Source organism: Adiantum capillus-veneris, chromosome 19 (genome assembly GCF_014529385.1).
Source record: "Adiantum capillus-veneris isolate H3 chromosome 19, ASM1452938v2, whole genome shotgun sequence".
Taxonomy (NCBI): domain Eukaryota; kingdom Viridiplantae; phylum Streptophyta; class Polypodiopsida; order Polypodiales; family Pteridaceae; genus Adiantum; species Adiantum capillus-veneris.
The window spans coordinates 148,852,899-148,873,862 of record NC_140949.1 but is presented as its reverse complement, the minus strand read 5'-3'; the positions used below and the strand labels follow the sequence as shown (position 1 = coordinate 148,873,862).

The 20,964-nt window shown below is 44.1% G+C and overlaps 1 protein-coding gene across 3 annotated transcripts in view; it reads left to right on the top strand.

Annotated features, from left to right (window-relative positions):
* The window catches only part of LOC147435048 (imidazole glycerol phosphate synthase hisHF, chloroplastic-like), a 75,355-nt gene extending 61,667 nt beyond the window's left edge, over positions 1-13,688 (top strand). The window contains exons 7-15 of one of the 3 annotated variants that reach the window (XM_086491412.1): positions 11,161-11,269; positions 11,363-11,416; positions 11,499-11,586; positions 11,712-11,749; positions 11,933-12,038; positions 12,311-12,409; positions 12,781-12,947; positions 13,346-13,452; positions 13,545-13,688. In XM_086491412.1, coding sequence (XP_086347538.1) covers positions 11,161-11,269; positions 11,363-11,416; positions 11,499-11,586; positions 11,712-11,749; positions 11,933-12,038; positions 12,311-12,409; positions 12,781-12,947; positions 13,346-13,452; positions 13,545-13,554 — 778 coding nt within the window. In that variant the 3' untranslated portion in view covers positions 13,555-13,688. Of the gene's footprint in view, positions 1-11,160; positions 11,270-11,362; positions 11,417-11,498; positions 11,587-11,711; positions 11,750-11,932; positions 12,039-12,310; positions 12,410-12,780; positions 12,948-13,345; positions 13,453-13,495 lie in introns of all 3 variants that reach the window. The other 2 variants (XM_086491413.1, XM_086491414.1) reach the window with 2 other exon arrangements.
* Positions 13,689-20,964: the final 7,276 nt, after the last annotated feature.

Genomic DNA, 20,964 nt, shown 5'->3' with positions numbered 1-20,964 from the left:
TGAATAAACCCCAAGTTGCAGGAAGAGTCTAGAGGTGGCTACTGATATTCCAGGAATTCGACTTCGAAGTACTTAGTCCAGGCAAGCGGCACGTCATGGCTGACCATCTCTCTCGCATACATACAGGTGAGCCCGATACTGGGGTTGATGATGACTTCCCAGATAGTCATCTCTTTAAGGTCGACACTACCCCAGAATGGTATGGAGATGTATTGCATCTTCTCTCTACTGGCCTATATGCTGAGAATACTTCTCCCTTGCAAAAAAGAAGACTATTGCTGAAGTCTAGACCCTTCTCTTTGATTGGGGGACAACTCTACAAATTTGGGCCAGGGGGTGTGCTACGCAGGTTTGTCTCTCCTCATGAAGTAGACCACATTCTGGAAGATGCACACAGGTGTGTCTCTCCTCATAAAGTAGACCACTTTCTGGAAGATGCACACAGGTGTGTCTCTCCTCATAAAGTAGACCACATTCTGGAAGATGCACACAGTGGTCCTACAGGTGGCCATTACCCTGGTCACATCACGGCGCAAAAAATCTTACAAACAGGCTTATGGTGGCCCTATATATTCAGAGATGCTATTGCTCATGTCAAAAGTTGTGATGTCTGTTAGCGATGTGCGCCCAAGCCTAGCAAGCAATCCAATTGCCCTCTGCAAGTATCTATGGCGTGGTTGCTCTTTGAGTGATGGGGCTTGGACTTTTTGGTCCAATCACTCCACTTGCTCAACCCGGCAGTCGTAAGTATCTCCTGGTAGCAACGGATTATGCAACAAAGTGGGCTGAGGCGGTGGCTACCATGGACTGTACAGCCGTCACTGTCGCAAAATTTTTGTATGAAAATATTTTTTGCAGGTTTGGGTGCCCTCTGGAAATCACCGGTGATCGAGGTAGTCATTTTGTGAACGACCTAATCTCAACACTCCTCACGAACTACAAGATTTTTCATCGTAAATCTTGCTCTTACTATCCTAGAGAAAATGGGCAAGCTGAGAGCACTAACAAAGTTCTAGTCGCGCTTCTCAAGAAATCTTGTCACCTGCATCCAGCTTCTTGGGCTCAGGCTATCCTCGGCACAGTTTGGTCTTATCGCACCTCCTTCAAGGCAACCACTAACTACTCCCCATTCCAGCTAGCTTTCGGTCTTGAAGCAATTGCACCATATGAATTCAACTCAAGTTCGCGTCATAGCGGGGATTGCTTCCACAAACCTCTCTCGTCTCTCACAGTTAGAAGAAAGCAGGATGTTAGCATCAAATGCTCTCCAAACCGAGCAACTTTGTCGCAAAGCGTGGCATGATCGCCATCTCAGGAAGCCGAAAATAACACAGGGAACACTGGTGCTACTCTATCAAGCTAAATATCTAAAAAAAGCTAAAAAGCTGGTCCCAGCCTGGCAAAAGCCATTCAGGGTACAGGAAATTTTGCCACAAGGAGCAATCCAATTAGTAACTTTGGACGGTGTTCCATTGCCTCTGAGTAAAAAGTCTGCAACTATTTCGCCATCTGTAGGTTTCTAATATCCCATCCCTCTCCTCTCCACTACCTTTCCACCAGAACGGGTGTTCTATCACTGTCTCAATCTCTGCAATACTCTTAGTCTCTGCTATGCCTGTAGAAGTTTCCACCTTTCCTCCTAAGGTATCCTTTCTCCACTCAGTCTCGGTAATTTGGGTATTGTCTCGAACTTCTTACAATCCAATCACTCTTTCTCTAATTATTTCTATCATCAGTGTTATTTGACGTTAGTGCTAAGGTCTTTCAAGTTAAACTCCTAGTCTGTTTTGTGATAGTTTCTTTAAGTTTACACGATTCTCTCTGTAGCATGGAGTTGTCTGTCTCTATTGTACGTCCTTGCCATCTCTACTCGCTAAAGCCCAAATCGGGTGCCTTGGCCTTGGTGTTTTCCAAGAACATCCTCGGCTGTCTTTGAGACAAACTTAACCTCTACTTACTTCAAGGAGCTATGGTTGCAGTCTCATCCCAACCGACTAACAGGCTCTTATTCTCCAGAAGAACAACCTCGTCTGCAAGTGTATCACCCATTCTACCTCTACTCTCATATAGGCATAACCAAGGGATCTCTTTGTTAACAAGTCCCGGCGAAACCTAGTAGACAGGACTTGCCCAACACTGGTAAACACGTCATACAGCTGTGCTTCATTGACATTGGGATCAAGGTCTCCCACATATAAAGAGTTTGTCAGGTAAGGACTTGGGGCAAGCATTGTTGATTTTTCCCAATTCGCACTTCCACCCAAATATTCCCCCTCTTCCCACTTTCAATTCCGCTCTTCTCTTCCCCAATTCGTCCCTCCGCCTCTTCCCCAATTCGTCCCTCTTTCCCTCTAATATTTAGTCCCCCTCTCCCTCTCCCAATTCGTTCCCCTCTATCCTCTCCCAATTCGTCCCACCCCTCCCCTCCCAATTTGTCCCTATTCCCCTCTCCCAATTCATCCCCCTACCCTCTCTCCCCAATTCGCCCCCTTTCCCCCTCCCAAATTCACCCCCCCCCCCCCTCTCCCTCTCCCTCTCCCAATTCGTCCCTCCCCCCCCCCCCCCCCCTCTCCCTCTCCCAATTCGTCCCTCCCCCCCCCCCCTTCTCCCTCTCCCAATTCGTCCCTCCCCCCCCCCCCCCCCCCCTCTCCCTCTCCCAATTCGTCCCTCCCCCCCCCCCCCCCCCCCCCCCCCCCCCTCTCCCCTCCCAATTCGCCCCCTTTCCCCCTCCCAATTCCCCCCCCCCTCTCTCTCCCCAACTCGCCCCCCCCTCTCTCCCCAATTTGTCCCTCCCCCCCCCCCCCCCCCCCTTTCCCAACTCGCCCCCCTCCCAATTTATCCACCTCTTCCTATTCGGCCCTCTCCCAATTCGCCCCCTCCCTCCCAATTGGCCCCTCCTCTCCAATTCATCCCCACCTCTCCAATTCGCCCCCTGCCCTCTCCAATTCACCCAATTCGGCCATCTTTTCCCTCTTTCCAAATTCGCCCACCCGTTCCCAATTCGGAAGTTTCCCAATTTGTAACCCGGTCCCATCTACCAACTGGTCTCCTCACCAAGTCGCCTCGGCCGTCTCGGGTTCGTAAAAAACAACTAACGTTTTTAAAGTGGGTAAGCTTTGCTTCCAAGCGTCCCTGATAGCGAGCATCTGTCGCCGTGCTACCCAATTCGACAGCTTGGCCTCTTCGCCTTCTTTCAACAATTCGCTTTCTCTCCTTCTAAACGCAGTATACAGTAATTGGGATAACAATATACAGAATTGAAGAGTTATCACAGAATTATCACATGTATGCAAGTGTGGATATGTATGCGATTGTGGATCAGTTTTTGAGTCTGTTCAGTGTCTGACGTTCTTCTGCTCTGCATTGGAACAACTTCAGTCTCTCTGGACAGGGTGTGCACATCAGTTAGTGTCTAGAAGATTTGCAATTATCATGGCAGGTACCAGCAAACCCTCCAGAAAAGCAGTCAAGAAGCCACCACCTCCACAGCTGAGTTTTGCTGAAGAGGAGGAGGATTCGGAAACTAACAGCCAAGATGTGGATGACTTCACTTCCAGTGATGCCAACGATGAAAGTTACAAAGCATCCCCAACTTCGAAGCTGTCTTTGAATCGGATGCATCAAAAGAAACAAACTTGAAAACAACAGGTAAAAAGAAACGCAATCAGGAAATCATCCATCAGGAAATCAGTAGGCCGGCTACATCTAAAAGGCGCACACCATTGTCCTTGGCTGTTTATCTACAGCCGCCTCGAGCGTCTCTCAGCCAAATCCTCTCCAAGGACTAGCTACAGACTATGGGTCTCACAGCACTGGCCGAAGATCTCCCAACCACTGTTCCTATAGAGATGATTCATGATCATCTGAAGAACTTTTCCAAGGTCAGGGATCATAAACTCACCGCTACAAGATTAGGCCATGCTATGGGTATGACAACCTTTCCAGCTGTGAAGCCTGCCACCACTCGAACCTTCTCTCAGATTTCTAAGGAGGCCACAATTCAGTCATGCGAGGAAATGCTCAGTACAAATCACCCGAATTATGAAAGAAATAAACAGATCTCAGTAATCTTTAGATACTACTTTCTAGCTAGAGATGCCAAAGAAGATAAAGGGAAATGTGAACTGCCCACTACATTATCTCATTGGGATGGTCTTTACTGTTTGCTCCATGCCCAACCCTGTGGATATCACCAGATCCTTTTTTCATCTTTACAGTCTCGGGCCAAAAGGTTTTGAACGCAGGTGAGATCTGCAGCTCAACTTCAAATGCTTTGCAGCCCCTCTCTTGGCGTGGGTTGTTAGTATACATGTTACACCAGACGAAGTAGATGATACACAAAGTGTGCAAGGGAAAAGGAAATCCCTAAACATTCATGCTGATCCTTCAATCCACAAGAAAAAGAAGATCAAAGCAAAGGTGGCCAAAGATACAGTAGAGGCTCTACTCTCTTTGCCAATATCTGAGAGCCAACAGACTAAAGTAACACATCTTCCGCGGCATTCTTTGTCTTCCACCCCTCTTTGTACGCCACCAGTGTCGACTCCCGTATTTCATGAAAAATCGGCGGCTTCTCCCTCGGAGATTCCCCTACCTTCTTCCCCAATATTCACCCATACGCGTCTGATTCCACCTACAACTACCATCTCAGCTCCCGTCTCAACTCCTACTTCAACTCCTACTCGACCAGTAGTACCTCCTCATAGCAAGCCACCTGTGCCACTTGGGACTCCTCCAATATCATCATCAGGGGTGGCCGACTCTACTTCTCTGTTACACCTTTCGGAGAAAGTATTACAAGACTCCAAGAATGCTATCGCCACCATAGAGCTTGGAGCGGAACAGTTAGCTGCCACGCACCAGCGCCACTCTGCCATATACGCAACTATGGCGGGATCTCTGAAGGTGGCCGAAAGTGCCATCTCGGATCGGGATGCTACGATTTTCGCGCTACAACAAGCTTTGAAAATAAAGTCAGACATCATTGAAGACCTTCGAGCACAAGTACAAATGTCTAGGGAAATGCTTCTACATGGAGATAGGCAAGGTCGGGCTCAGGCTCATGCTCAGGTTCAGGCTCAAGTTGGCGGGGGGTTTGGATGGACTGGATCCGGGCCACCATTGCAGATTGCAGGTCCTTCTCAACACTTTATGGGACTATACACACAGCCTCGGCCTCCAGTTCAGTACTACAGTCCACAGTACCCTCAGGGGTTTCAGTCATGGCCATCGTCCCACATGCATAGTGTTCCTTGCTGCAACGGTGTTGCTGGTGCACACCGCCATGGTTGTGTCACTCGTCGTCCTCATTTCACTTCCGGACAGGTGTTACCCTCTGCCGTGCAGCAGCTGGCGGCTCCTTTCACAGGCGGCCAGGTAGCCTCTACCAGCTCAGCAGTCCCTACAACGAAGTTTCACCATTGATTTGATGGCTCCACCTCCGGAGACTGATCCTTCGAGTGCAGTTATAGCGACTACTCTTTCTCTGGGATGATGATTGACAGTCTTTTCACCATGACAGTACAGTAGTAATTTCTTATTGCAGTTCAGTCTTTTAGCAGTTTCAGTGGTTCTCTCACCGAGACGGTGAGTGGTTTCGTGGCGGGCAACCTGTAGCAGGTCTACAGTGTCACTTTCACAGGACATACAGTTAGTACAGTTGGTCTGGTCTGGCTCACACTGGACGGACTCTCTGGGCTGGACAGTGACACGTAGCAGGATACGGACGGTGGTCTAGTGGACATCGTGGCCAGGTCACCACCACTTAGTTTCGGGATAGACTTAGATAACTGACATTTATGAGCCGTTGGTGGCTCTTTATGGTTGTACATACGAGTAGTAGCGGTTGGGTCATTGGTATGATCTTCTTCACGTTTGGTCTAGCGTCGTGGTCTAGAGCATAGAGTCTATACACACAGCACGTCTTCACCATTTGTGCACATTTGAGCCTCGACACCCCGTTGTACTTGTGAGTCCTGGGCTGGAGCTGAGTGTGCTGCCACTCCAGAGTCTGTATCAGTTTTTTGAGATAGTCGAGTCATATGTTGTGGTCTGCTGCTATTCGTTGTTGTGTCTCTGTGAGCTCAGTTGTTGTCTATTGTTCCTTTATTCCAGTCTGTTTTGAGTGAGATTGTCACGCACACTGCACTGAGGAGCACCCACTGTAGAGAGCACGACACACTATCCGCGCTACAAGGATTAGCTTTGCGAGAGACACCAGAGTAATAAGAAGATTTCTTTTGCTTTCCATACAATTGTTACAAAAATCCAAGTTTTTGCCTTTTATATTAACCCTCTTCAGAGAGGAAAGCACATCAATATCCCTTTGGCTCATATGGTCAAGTCTCTTATGCCACAATTCTGTATGTGAAGCAACTTCAACAACATCAAGAAACTTGCCAGGCAAAGCTTTACATCGAAGATAGTACAAAGTACCTCTTTTAGAACCTTTTGCAACAAGCATAGAGCCCTTAAGCAACTTCCATGAACCTCCAGCAAAGATGGTAGTAAAACCATGTGCATCCAATTGGCCAACAGATAGCAAACTTTTCTTAATGCCTGGTACAAACCTGACATCATTCAATACAAGCTCTTCACCATTGTTAAGAGCCAAACGCATGGTACCCATTCCCTCAATATTGCAAGCAAAATTATCACCAAGGTACGCCTTGCCATAATTGCATGTACCATATGTAGCAAAACACTCCAAAGATGGAGTCACATGGAAAGAAGCACTAAGTCTACTATCCAAGACTAGGATAGGCCATCATTAGCACTAAGCAATGCATCAATAACATCTTTTTCTTCGAGATAAGCATGTCTTCTGCATTAGCTATCACCAAATCTGAGGGGCATGAAGCCGCAACCAAAATTTCCTCAACGTCTATGACCATACTAAAGGATACATTTGCATTTTCAGCATCCTTGGAGGAATCACCTGCTAATTCTTCCCCTTTCTTTCTTCTCATCTTTTTTCTTCTTCTCTTGCGCTTCCTTCTTCCTATCCTGCTCTTTCTTGAAATACCTGTAATCGGGTTTCTTGTGACCCTTTCTACCACATTGACAGCAAGTGACACTTTGTCTCTCTCTTACTTCTATTTTGAGTCGTGTTGCTCGCATCACGCTTTTGATTTCTACCTCTTGCATTGTAGGCAAAACTTCCACCTTGCCCCACTAGACTTGCGTCTAATCTCTTCATTGAGAATAGACCCTCGCACACCGTCATACGTGAGGCTGGGACTGTTACTCAAGGAAACAACCAATGTTTCCCAAGTATTTGGGAACGTCATAAGCAAGAAAATAGCTTTTAGCTTATCGTCAAATTGCTGAAGCCCACTGTACTGCAACTGACTCAAGACACCTATGAAAGCACTCAAATGCTCAGAGGCTGACTTCGAGTCATCAAGCTACATATTCACCAACTTTCGCACCAAATGCACCTGGTTCACAGGCGTAGTGTTCTCATAATTGGACTTTAGCTTTTGCCATATTGCATAAGCAGAGTCCAAATGCTTGATGTCCATCAAAATGTCATCATTGATAGCCATTTTGATGTAAGCCATGGCCTTCTTATTCAACCTAGCTCACTCTAAGTCAGACAAACCTTGTGGCTTATTCTCTTCCAATGCATCTTCACAATCCTTTAAGAAAAGGATACCTTGCATGCGTTCTTGCCAAAGGTCGAAGCCTTGACCATCAAACTTTTAGTGTCAGATGTGGAAGAGGTAGAAGCCATCTTAACTCAACTACAAGTGTGTATACAAATGAGATACAATAGGCTGAACATTTCAGCAAATAGGAGCAACCACAAGACTTTGCATCTTTACATGAAACTGTCCAAATCTGAATTTTCAGCTGAATATGCGATTTAAATCACCTGTACTCAGCTTTTCACTCAAATCCTCGCACAAAACATCAATACATGTGATCCCATAAATTTGGTACACCTGCGAATTGCTGTTATAACTTGTAATAATCTGTAAATCACCTGTTTTGACCTAAAAACAACCTGTTTTGGCAGTTTTGGTGACCTTGACCATAGAAACAAGGGGCTTCGCGATGGAAGCGAAATTGGTCGCGGGAGAGCAATGTATCTTACTGTCTAGTAGCCTACGCAGGGCCTGTTTCGGATCCTAGGGCTTTGATACTAGTTGAAAGCGCGAAGGAGAGGCTACCGGTAGATACGCGAGGTGAAGGAGTGCAAGATTTGGCCGAGTAGAGTGAGACACAAGTGCAGCAGAGCAAAAGCGCTAGGGATCGAAAGCAGAGAGAGAGAAGGCTTGCACGATTTTGGGAAAACCCACGATATGGTTTTTGTGGCCATCCCACTTTTATTATAAGTGACTTTAAAAATGTGTCCAGGTGTCCAGGTTCAATGTGAACCTGGAGAAAGTATAAAAAATGTACAAAGGGGTTATTTAGGCCTTTAACCCAACAGGTATGGACGAAGAGAACATGTCTACACGCATCTCTAGTCCTCTTGCACACAATGGGACACTTGACCTTTGATTTGGATGAGTTTTCATGCAAGAAAACTCTCCAAATTCGCAATTCTTCGCAACAGAAACTTGCGCACATGTGGGGGATTAGCAATTAGCTAATCTTGTTCTTGTTCAAAAGGATCTTGACTCGGAAAATGTGCATAAATCCACACAATTGTACATGATCAATTGAGAAGCCCATCTAGTGGGGCATTATGATCTGAATGTGTGGGCTAGGGAGCTGTGAGAGAGCACATCATCGCACTACATAGGACTGAGGAGAAGGCAAGCTTTTAAAGCTGTGAACCTGAAAATCCACTCACAAATGAGCAAAAACAGCCCCTCCCCTCTCTTGGGTGCCCCCAAGCTTGCCCTCGGCTTCTGGAGTGGCGAGTTGTCAAGCAGGTGGCTCTCTCTCAGCCATGTGTCCACTATGCCCCTCATGGTTCAATTTCCTAACCCCTCCCAACTTATAAAGTTGTGGAAAGGGAAGGAGCGGGAGGCGGGAGTGGAGGAGGGGGAGGTGGGGGAGGCAGAAGAAAGGAGCCTGGGCCCTGAAGGTGGAGGGGGGAAAGGTGGTGGCGGTGGTGAAGCTGAGGTGGAGGAGGGACTCCTCAGAGGACTCCTGCTGTAGGGGGTCAAAATAGTTCCCTGTCGGAACCCAATGTTGTTGAGATACAAGAGGTCCGCCACCAAGGGGGACAGTGTGGCGAGCCCGTCCCTCTCGACGGGCGGCCTAGCACTTGTAGCCAACCGTCAGCCAGCTAATCATTGGCCTCTGTCGGGGTACCAGCCAATGTGTCTTGGGTACCTGTCTGTTGGGCATGTTCAGCCTTGAGAGACTGAGCATGCGCTGTGGGTTGAGATTTCCTGCGAGGACAGGCCTTCGCTAAGTGGCCCATCTACCTGCAAATGAAGCACTGGTTCAGGAGTCCCAAATAGTAAATACTCCACCGTCTGGCGTAACCACCCCCCACTCACTCTAGGTAGAAGGACCACCTTCAATAGAGTATGAGTGTCACGAACCAGAACGCGTACTGAAGGCGCATCAGCATCCTTGGGTGCAACTAAAGCTTTCGTACGTGGGCTCTCCAAGACTGTCTCGATCTTGGAACTAATCTTGGAAAGAAGCGGCAAGTACTTCCTCCTCAAGCCAAGGAAGTAGACCGAAATGGGCATGTCTGCCTCCTCGACAAGAACATCCAATGTTGGGTCGAAACCATGGCAACGCCGAAGCAACCGAGGAGGCGAAAGGAGGGCAGGGAGGGGGCAAGAATGGTGTGGGGTGAGGTTGGGAGTAGGGCGAGCGAGCATTGGGAAGGAGATGCGCAGGGCTGGGGCAGAGCAGCGAGCAAAAAAGAGCTACAAGTTTGAATAATATGCTCAACAAACAGTTTAGCTTGCTGTAATTTTGCAGAGGTTTAGGGTTTTGGTCCATTTTGATGTTTAAATGTCCCAGGAGCTTTGGGGAAGCTTGGGAATCATCAAACAAGTGTTTTGGTGCAATTTAGGGGCAAAAAATAGGGAATTCATCATGCTGAAAATTCTCGCCATTTAGCCCAATAAAAGTGGGACAGCTTGTAGAAGATGACAGGTATTCTCTTGTTCAATAAGAATAAGGGGCACCAATCTTTGGGCCCAACAAGGTGTCATTGTCTACTTGGGAGCACTCTAGCCACCTAGTCGTAGATTGTTTTAAAGTGGTAAATTCCAGTTGAGATTCCTTTGTGAAGTTTCTTTGTGTCATAAAATGCAATGAAATTTAGACGACATAGTTTTGGGTGAAAGTAAAAGTTTTACCGCCCTTTAGTAAGGCTATAGGCCGGGGCCTTACAAGTGCGCATTTTTGAGACTAAAAATTACAAGGGGTGAATCAGGCTCCATACTTGACAGACTTGACTCTACCAGATCTTTGGTTTGACTAGGGCCTGGTGTTGAGAGCCTAGCCATACCATTTTTGTGTCCGAATTTTGTATGTTTAGCCAAACTCTTGTGACTGGCTTAGTTCACCCAAACCCTACATTACTTAAATTTCCTCAACATACTAAAGCTCTAGAGTCCCACTTCTCACCCACCCCCAAGGAGCCTTAAAATTCCACTTCAATCCCCTCAATGACATGTCTTAAAGAAATCCGATCTGCAACCTAGGGATGTGGTTCAGCTTGGTCGACCTAGAATACCCTTATATATGTGTGGTACTGAAGTTTTTTGGTCCTTTTATTGTTGCCATGGTTTGAGGGAAAGATGGGCTTCAAATGTTTACAGCTGGAGGATATTTGAACTTCTGGAAATGCAGAAAGGTACCACACACAACACCTTTACATCTGATGAAAGCAGTGGCATCTGTAGTCACATTTAATGTGTACTTCCTGTTTTGTTCTGCTTGGTCTCCTGAAGTATTTAACCTTGCGGTTACAATAACAATCAAGCCCTTTCTAAGATTTAGGTTACCTCCACAAGGTGTTTCAGCTGTAGTTCATGCGTCATGATTTGTCTACCATGTGGCCATTGTACCTTTGTCTGTACACTAGCTAGCGTGCCATTGTACATAAGGAAAAGTGTTGTCTATTTAACAACATTATATTAGTGAAAGGAGTGCATTTTTTGTTGTTAATGCTTGAGGCTAGGTGAATGTACTGAATGAAGCCCCTACACTGTGTTAAGCAAAAAATTATTGTAGGTCTTACTCAAGTCTTGAAGTAGCAGCAGAATACTTCAGATCAGGAGCAGACAAAATCTCTATTGGAAGCGACGCTGTTTATGCAGCTGAAGAGTTTGTAAACACTGGAGTAAGCTCCCCTACGCTTGCTTGGACTTTTTTGTACTTTTCGATTTCATACCTGCATATTACTGAATTGCTCTACGACCTTGATCTTCTACAGATAAAGACAGGAAAAAGCAGTTTAGAGCAAATTTCTCATGTTTATGGAAATCAGGTAAAGTTTGATTCATGACCCCAAGAGTGGATGTGGTTGTCAAATTCTCTGCGCTGAGTAAAACTTCTTGAATCTGTTTTAGGCTGTTGTCGTGAGCATTGACCCACGACGTGTTTATGTTAAGAACCCAAATGATGTTTCCTTCAAAACCATCGAATTAGAGAAACCAGGTACAGTTTTTTGTGATCAATAAGAAGCTAAACAAGTTCTATGCAAAGAGTCAAACCAGTTTCATGCTAAGAATTGGATGATTTGACTGATTTATTCAGTGGAGAGTATTGCGTTCTTTTTGTAGGCCCAAATGGTGAAAAGTATGCTTGGTATCAATGCACGGTAATGCTGTTATCATTTTAGTGCTTCTATAGCACCTGTTGCGTGGTCTTTTTAGGTTGTTCTCTCCGCCAAAACGACCTTGTGGATTTGAAACTATGTTGTTATAGAAGGGTACTAGCTGTTTCAGCTTTAGATTGTGTGAACAGAACCTATCTCTTTACTAACCAACTTTAAACTCATCAGGTGAGTGGAGGGCGTGAAAATCGACAGATAGGGGCATATGAACTTGCCCAGGCTGTGGAGGAGCTGGGAGCAGGGGAGATTCTGCTGAATTGTATAGATTGTGATGGTGAGAGTCAATTATTCTGCTGATTTAAGGTTATGTGACATTTTGTGGAGCAGTTATTTTTGGCTACTGTTGCTTGAGCATGTGGGAAGGCGTATTTTTAAGCACAGAAAATGGTAACAGATTTGCAGTTTTCACTGTCGCTTGTACATGTTGTGATTCCCGTTAAAATTTTTTCTCTGCTGATGCGTAAGTCAACCAAATGTTCCTCGTTGGAGCCAGAGTTTTTATGATGAAATTCCAATCATTAAGAAAGAAAGAATATTCTGACCTAGGTGGGATCCAGTGGAGATTACAGGCAGACCCACTTATGCTCAAACTTCCAGCTATGTTTGCTTCAGCAGCATCGACTGGCATCCCATTTATTCTCTATTGTAAGACATGGGGAGCTATTATTTGATGACCTCCCTGTATGACCATTGGGATCCGCATATCTAAAGATTGATTTTCCTGGAGTTCTAACAACATCAATTACGTTTTATGTTGTGGTATTATTTCACAAGTGCAAGCATTCATGACTGGTGCCAAATTGGACTTGAAGGATTTGACTGCTAGTGCATTGATCATGTGCAAGAGTTCATGGCTGGTGCCAAATTGAAGGATTTGATTGTTAGAGCGTTAGTTGATCATGTGCATTTAACGTTTCAAGGTTGCAATAGACATTTTGTTTGGTTGTTATTCAGAACTAGTGGTTTCAAGGAGGTGTCAACGCAGGTTTTTCCTTTAATCAGTAGTTTATGTGCAGGTCAAGGACAAGGGTTTGATCTTGATCTTGTCAAGCTCGTTTGCGATGCTGTTAGCATACCTGTCATCGCAAGTAGTGGTGCAGGTGCTCCAGAACATTTCTCACAAGTTTTTCAGAAGACATCAGCCTCTGCTGCTCTTGCAGCAGGAATATTCCACAGACAAGAGGTATGCCATACCCAAGGTTATTAACTTTTGAATTCCCAGAAAATGGGAAATAAGAGAACAAAGATGAGCACAAGCTGTTAAGATTAATTGTATCAAGCTTGGTGTTTACAGGAATTTTCACCATTGAGCCAACATAGTTTGCTTAACTACTGGACTGTTGTATAACATGGATTAGTAGGAGGTCAAAAAAAAATTTGTAGCTTTCTTGCTATTAGTTTATATTCATCTGTTTAGGCACATATTTGTGTTTTTTTTTTTCATTTTTTTAAAATTGTTTTGACTATAAAGAGCTTGCCTTGAAATTTTGAAACATTTCATACAAGGATTAATGGACATTTTTCCAGATGGAAATGTGGATGGGTTCACGACGATGATTGAAATGGCCATTTTGTACTCAGGTAAACATAGCAGAAGTTAAAGAGCATTTGGCGGGGGAGCATGTGGAGACCAGGTCTTACTCTTTGCTGTCAGACAGAGCAAGGCCTTTTCTGTATGCCAAACAGAGGTGAGGGATTAAGGTTAGAGAAATTTCCTTTTGGTTTTGATAGAAACATAGGACAGGCAAGAAACTGAGGCAAAGGGATGGCTTCATTCAAGAAACATTTAAGATCCACAAAATGTGATGGGCGACATGGTGTAGCCGAAAGCGTTCAAGATTCGAAAAGCATCAAGATTCTGAAGACCGACAGAGGTTGTTTTTCTTGTAAGATGCTGAACGATTACTGCAATCAACTATCGGATTCGAACCGATAACCTAGCTGACAGACTTTAATGAGATTTTACAGTACTGAAGAAAGAGTGTGCCCCTGCCCAGAGGATGGATAGTTTCTGGGTTTTTACACCTCCAGCAGCATCATAAGAGAATGTAAGATAAACCACAGCCAGCTTAATCAGAAGGTTCAAGGCATTTGGCTGTTTTCCCTCATTAGAGAAAGTTTATCTGGAGTGTTGTTAATCACAAAAAAAATGTTGAGCCTTTATGGCATGCCTGTGGCAAAGGCCTTAGTGTTTGGTTATGTTTTTCGCTTTGGAGATGAGGTAATGATGGTTTGAAATGGTGATTCTCTAAATCATGGTTGGTCTTGAGAAAACCAATACTAATTATTAACCTCTGCATTCATTCCTTCAACATCCATCTCTCTCTCTCTCTCTCTCTCTCTCTCTCTCTCTCTCTCTCTCTCTCTCTCACTAGATATGGGACAGCCAGAGGAGCAGCCACCACTGCAGAGCTCGTCCCACACTCATTCGACCACTACTGGCACTCTCATCGACCGAGCATTGGAGCTACAGAGATACAGACGACCGCGACTGAGGAGAGGAGCAACACAGCATCGACGGAGACTACAACAGAAGATTCGAGCCATACTCTCTCGACATCCAGAGTGCAGATGAGGATGGATCCTCACCATTTCTTCCATCTTTGTTTCACACACTGTTACATCCAGTTTACCGGGTACCTATTGTATCAGCTGCTACACCCACGTAGTTTTAGATTGTAGTAGTAGTAGTAGTATTTTGTTCCACTTCTAGTTCTTTTCTAGTTCTTTTGTACCCAGACATGGTATTAGATTCACTATTTTGTAACTGATTGGTCTCATAGGTCATTTTGGCCTTTTGAAGACGTTAATATAACATTTCATTTCATTTCATTTCTCAAACATGATATACTAGATTGGCCCTCGAATCCTCTCGACAATTAGCAATGAAAGGAGATACATCATGCTGGTATGCGCAACTGTCCTCGTGGTTTCAGAGACACGGGTTCAGTATGGAAAGATTACCCCCCTTCCAATACTCTCTTGAGGCTCCATCACTGGCAATCACACGAACGGAGATTAATAAAATCATCCGCCAGGATCTTATAGAGTTAGACACTAAGAGGACATGGGTAGACCCTACACAAGAATTGGGCACGAAGATGGCCGACTACAAAGAAAAGTTCCTACAGCTATCTGAAGATTGTTTTGTGATTCGCCCGAGCTACATGGATACCCACCTGTCTCATGGTTTGAGATGTGCTATTGGTCAGATTCGTACATCCTCACACCAGCTGGAAATTGAATTTGGCAGATTTAGGGGAATCCCACCTGAGAGCAGAATTTGCAAGTTATGCGGAATGGAGCCGGAGACAGAATTACACTACATATGCCATTGCACCGTATACTATGAGATACGTGGGCGTTTCCATTGCCTATTCAAAGAAGGCTTTGGACCTCTAGATAGAGTCATGCAATACCAAGATCAAAGGTGCTTAGGCCTGTACCTACTGGAACTACATCGGCACAGGGATAATCTAATGAGAAGACAAAGAGCACTACAGCCTCAGAGGCAGATCACAGATTTTTTCGGATCGATAGAAGCAGGAATGGAAGGAGAAGCAAGAGGCCAGCAGCGAGCACAAAGGAGTACCCACATTCATACCAAAGGCACCCTCATTGACAGGGCGATTGAGCTTAGAAAATCAAGACGACCACGACCGAGATGCAGAAGCACACTTCACCGGAGGAGACTACAACAAAGGATTAGAAGCATTCTAGCCAGACACCCAGAATTCTCCTAAGAAGTCTATCTAATACTTTGTATTTAGTTTTTCGCATTTATTTTCACACTTTCACACTTTTCAGACATTGTAACAGATTCACCACTTTTGTATCAGTTTGGTCTCATAGGTCACCCTAGCCTTTTTGAAGACGTTAATATAACATTTCATTTCATTTTCATTCTCTCTCTCTCTCTCTCTCTCTCTCTCTCTCTCTCTCTCTCTCTCAAACATGATATCAGATTCACCAATTGTAACTTTTTTGTCTCATAGGTCATTTTGGCCTTTCGAAGACGTTATATAACATTTCGTTTCATTTCATTTCTCTCTCTATTTCATAGTGGGAGCCAGACCAGTGGGCGTAACAGTGGATCATGCACTTTTGACATTGTCTGTTTCATTTCAGTATAGTACAGCCTAGACAACGGGAGGCAAGTCACATACCGGTTATCCATTTACACCAGAGACTGACTCGGTTTATACAGAGGAGATCTATAGCCGTCTATGCACCGCTAGTCCTGGCCTCTCAATGGAGGAGTGCACCACTTTACTGACTGAGACACTGCACGGTGCAACATCAAAGGCATACCCACACACTCAGCCGGGTTGGAGGCGATATTCGGGGAGCATGCCCCAGAATAGTTGGTAAGATGAGGAGTGCAGAGAGATGAGAGCCTAGCTTCAAAGGGATCATCTTTTAGGAGTCATCACTTACAGAATATCGGATTGCTTCCCGGCGCCTTGTGTGATGGAAGAAACGACCTTACTTGGCCCAGATGGAGCGAGACTTGTATCAGTCGTTCTTGAGTAGAGACTCAAGAGAGGCATGGCGATTCTTTCATGAGCACCTTCCTCTCTCAGTGATTACTTGTCCTGATGTGTGGAGCCAATATGCCTCACCGTTGTATACGGTTCCTGGACAGGACCCCCTTCCAGATCCTACAGAGCCATGCCCACCTACAGTCACCTTCACTAAGATGGTAAAAAGAGCCATTGATAGGATGAGGACCACCACATCATATGATCATGATGGTCTAGTAGCAGAGCACTTTACACATGCTAGAGATATTGGTAGAGGTTCTTGGAGTGTTGTTCAATCGTGCCATGTGTGAGGGGTTACCTGAGACTTGGAGGTTGTCTACCATTGTGCCTATCTTCAAAGCAAGTGATCCTACAGAGCCTGGGAATTATTGTACTATTATGGTTGGGTACACATTGACACGGTTGTATGCATCCATTCTTGAGCAGCAGTTGAGTAATTAGGTAGAGGATGAGGGTGTACGAGCAAAGGGCTAGGCCGGTTTCAGGAGGGGTTTCTCTACTATTGATCATATTCTGACACTGAGAGCCATCATTGAGGAGGGCAGGTCACATAAGAGACGAATTTATTGTAGCTTTGTGGATTTTCGCAAAGCATTTGACATGGTACCGAGAGCTCAATTGATGTGCAGACTACAGGAGATGGGGGTGCCCATAGTGTTGATTTAGGGGATTATGGCTCTATACAGATCAGTGATGGGACATGTACGCTCCACAGAGGATATCTGATTTAGTTCACTCCACCATTGGGGTGAAACAAGGTTGCCCATTGTCTCCTACTCTAGTTGGTATGTATGTTGATGAGGTGTCTGATTACATTGACAGAGAGGGTGATAGAGGTGCCTAGCTGGCAGGGACGTGGATCCCATTGTTGTTATATGCTGATGATATTTTGTTGATCTCTGACTCACCGGAGAGTATGCAACGATTACACAGCTTTGCAAAGGATAGTGGATTGTTTGTAAACCTTGGTAAAACCAAGGTTATAGTGTTTAACACCACACCACATTGGGTCAAGAGATAAGCATCGACTTTCACATATGGTCAGGAGATTGTAGTGTATACAGATGCATACACTACCTTGGGCTTGTCTTCACTGGGCTGAGATTTTCTTTGGGGAGAGCACCAAAGACTAGACTGACTAGAGCTTTTGCGGCCTTGGGAGGCTTGGAGAGGATGTATCTGTAGGTTCAGTTCTAGGAATCTCGTACAAAGTTATGGCCCTTTGATAGTCAGCTATGTTGTACAAGATGCAGATATGGGGACCTTCTGTAGGCCAGGATGGTTGGAGACGTATGGAGAGGCCTTGGTATCTATGATCTCTCGATTGATCGCCAAGGCCTCCGTACCCCACGCTATCATTCGAGCAGAGCCAGCTGCCCCTCCTATGGAGATTGAGGCGCTTACCAGATCAGTCTCCTTTGTGCACAACTTGTGGGATACTACTAGAGACAGATATGCTAGACTGGCCCTTGAGTCTTCCAGACAGTTAGCTCTTCAAGGGGACACTTCATGTTGATATGCACAAATGACATCATGGTTTCAGACGCATGGCTTTACCATGGACAGGTTGCTCCCTTTCCAGTACTCTCTTCAAGGACCCTCGATGTCTCTTACACGGGTGGAGATTACTAGACTCATTCGTCACGACTTGATCTAGCTGGATACCAGGACACGTATAGAGCCGCCACAGGAGTTGGGCATGAAGATGGCTTTCTATAGAGGGCATCTTTTCCACCTCACATGAGATGGGTTTGTTATTCGACCCAGCTACATGGACACACATATGTCTCATGGTTTGCGGCGTGCCATTTGTCAGATACGCACAACCTCACGTCAGTTGGAGATTGAGACTTGTAGATTCAGAGGGATACTAGCAGATAGCAAGATATGCCGCTTATGCCAGCTAGAGCCAGAGACGGAGCTACATTACATATGTCATTGCACAATGTACTATGAAATACGGGGCTGTTTCCATTGCTTATTCAAAGAGGGTTTTGGTCCTTTCTGTAGGGTCATGAGTGATGACGATCAGAGATGTCTTGGGCTATATCTACTTGAGTTACACAGATATAGAGGCACTTTACTGGGGAGAGATAGAGAGAGACAGTCCCACATACAGATTACAGATTTCTTTTCACTTGATATGGGATAGCCAGAGGAGCAGCCATCGCTCCAAAGCTTGGCCCACACTCATTCGACCACTACCGACACTCTCATTGACCGAGCATTGGAGCTACAGAGATCCAGACGGTCACGATTGAGGAGAGGGGCTCCACAACATCGACGGAGACTACATCAAAGCATTCGAGCCATACTCTCTCGACATCCAGAGTGCACATGAGGATGGATGCTAGTAGTAGTATTTTTGTTCTAGTTCTTTGTACCCAGACATGGTATTAGATTCACCATTTTGTAACACTCATAGGTCATTTTGGCCTTTTGAAGACGTGAATATAACATTCTCATTGATTCCCTTTGCTCATTAACGTTTTCAAAGGCAGGCCATCTTAAAGGATGTAATATTTCCTAACTAGCTCATGCTTTTGTGGTGGGATCAAATAAACCATAAGCCTCATGTTAACTTGATATTTAGAAAGGACAAGAAATTTTCATATGTGCCTATGAAAATTGAGTTTGCTTATCATCTATGATTAGGAGATAGCTTTTTCAATACATGACTGTACAACAGACACAAGGGTGTAGAAGTATAGAGTACAATCTAGCCCCTAACCTGATATGGACAAGACTAACAAAAACAATTGTTACAGAGATATAAGAGACATAACTTTATGCATATACACACTTCAAATATTGTCTCCAATAGTTTTTAGGTAAGGAAATTGTATGCTTACATTTCAAAATTGCAAAAAAGAATTTTCATAAGTAAAACATTTGATTCACAGCTGAGAGATGTTGAGATGAATTCCAATGCATAAAGAGTCACCAAAGTAGAATCAACGTCAACTATCTTAACATGTGAACTCTCCTTGATAGATACTAAGTAGGCCAAGTATGTTCCCCCTTTTCCATAAAGGTATGCATACAAATCAGAAACATGGAACCATATGTGAGCGAACCCAACATTGGACTAGCATACATGCACTTTGGATCTTGTTCACCAACATTTACAAATAGAAAATTTCAAATTTAAACTAGGAGCGAAATTTTCATTGCTGTCACTTTCGATCTTTTAAATATGGAATTATAGAGTCAGTTGGCAAAATTACTATGGAATTTGTACTAATATCCAATTCCAACATTGCATTTAAAAAACAAGGATGAATATCTACTCTTTTATATGAAATCGCGTGCAGAGGTTGTAAATACCTTGTATAATGATGGAAGATTCTAATGTCATGTAATGCTTAGTTGCAACCTATTGGTAGGGCTTGTGCTTCAAATGTCATGATTGTGGGTTCTTTCTCCCTTGGGCGCTTGGCATGAAGAGGGGGATTTTTTTTTTACGTGGTTAAGACAAGATAAATTTTTTGTTAACTTCAATGGGTTGGTGATTAAAACGTATGGTTTCTTTTGCCTCGCTATTTTGTTTTTTGGCAAAAGAATTAGATACCAAAAAGCTGCATTTTTACCATTCTACGAACCTATCATCAAAGTTTCTATTGTTACGCTTAATAGAGATACTATGTATATGTTTTCTTAGTTCCTTTTTGTCCTTGGATTCAAAAGGAGTCATGAAGCATTTCAAAAGAATAATAGAGCTCTTACCAAGTGGAATCTAGGAGACAATGATAAAGTGTTAGATACAGCAAACATGAAATAAATGGGTTTAGCATTATAACCTTTAGAATCCCATAGATACTATAAATGTCTATCCAAATTTGAAGTTTATGATAAGATATGGTTGCTACCTACAAAATGCACACAATTGGTTTAAGAAACTAACAATATTGAGAAAGCTATATTTGCTACACTAGACTGTCTTGTATTCTTTGCAATTGAAAAACCCAACCATCGTCACATACGATGCTAAATAGGGTAGTAGTTTTCCCAAAACTCAAGGAAGATTAGGTTTATGTTACACATACAACTTACACAGTCACAATTCCATTTGGACATCAAGAAAGCCATCAAAAAAATCATAAAACTGCTAAATTTGGCCAAAAAACATGATTACACAATTTTTGTAATTTAGTTATAACTTCCAACTTTAACACTTAATTCTCCCTAGAAGCATCATAACATGTTAAGAACTACTAAGGCTAATTCTTTGGCAATCTAAACCTCACAAACATGAATTTTAACGTGGTATAGTTGCAAAATTTTTAAAAACGACAAAAAATAGGATTCTTTTTTAACGCAATTTAGATTGAGAAATAGTGTGCAAGAGTAAGGGTTAGTGGTGAAATTGATATTCCATAGAAACGTCATGTTTTCTTCAAATCATAAGACAACTTTGTGGATATATAGCACCTAAAAATCCATTCTCAAACTATTCAAGTAATGCAAGCAAAAAGGTGACTTAAGAGGACATAAAATGTGTCCCACTATCAACCTGGTGTTAAACTAGAAAATACACATAAATGTGTCCCACTATCAACCTGTTTCCTAGCTAGGTGGCACACGAGGGCCAACTACTATAAGGATATCGAAAGATGGTTTATTCTCATGCAAAGATTCAATAGAGACCCATAACAA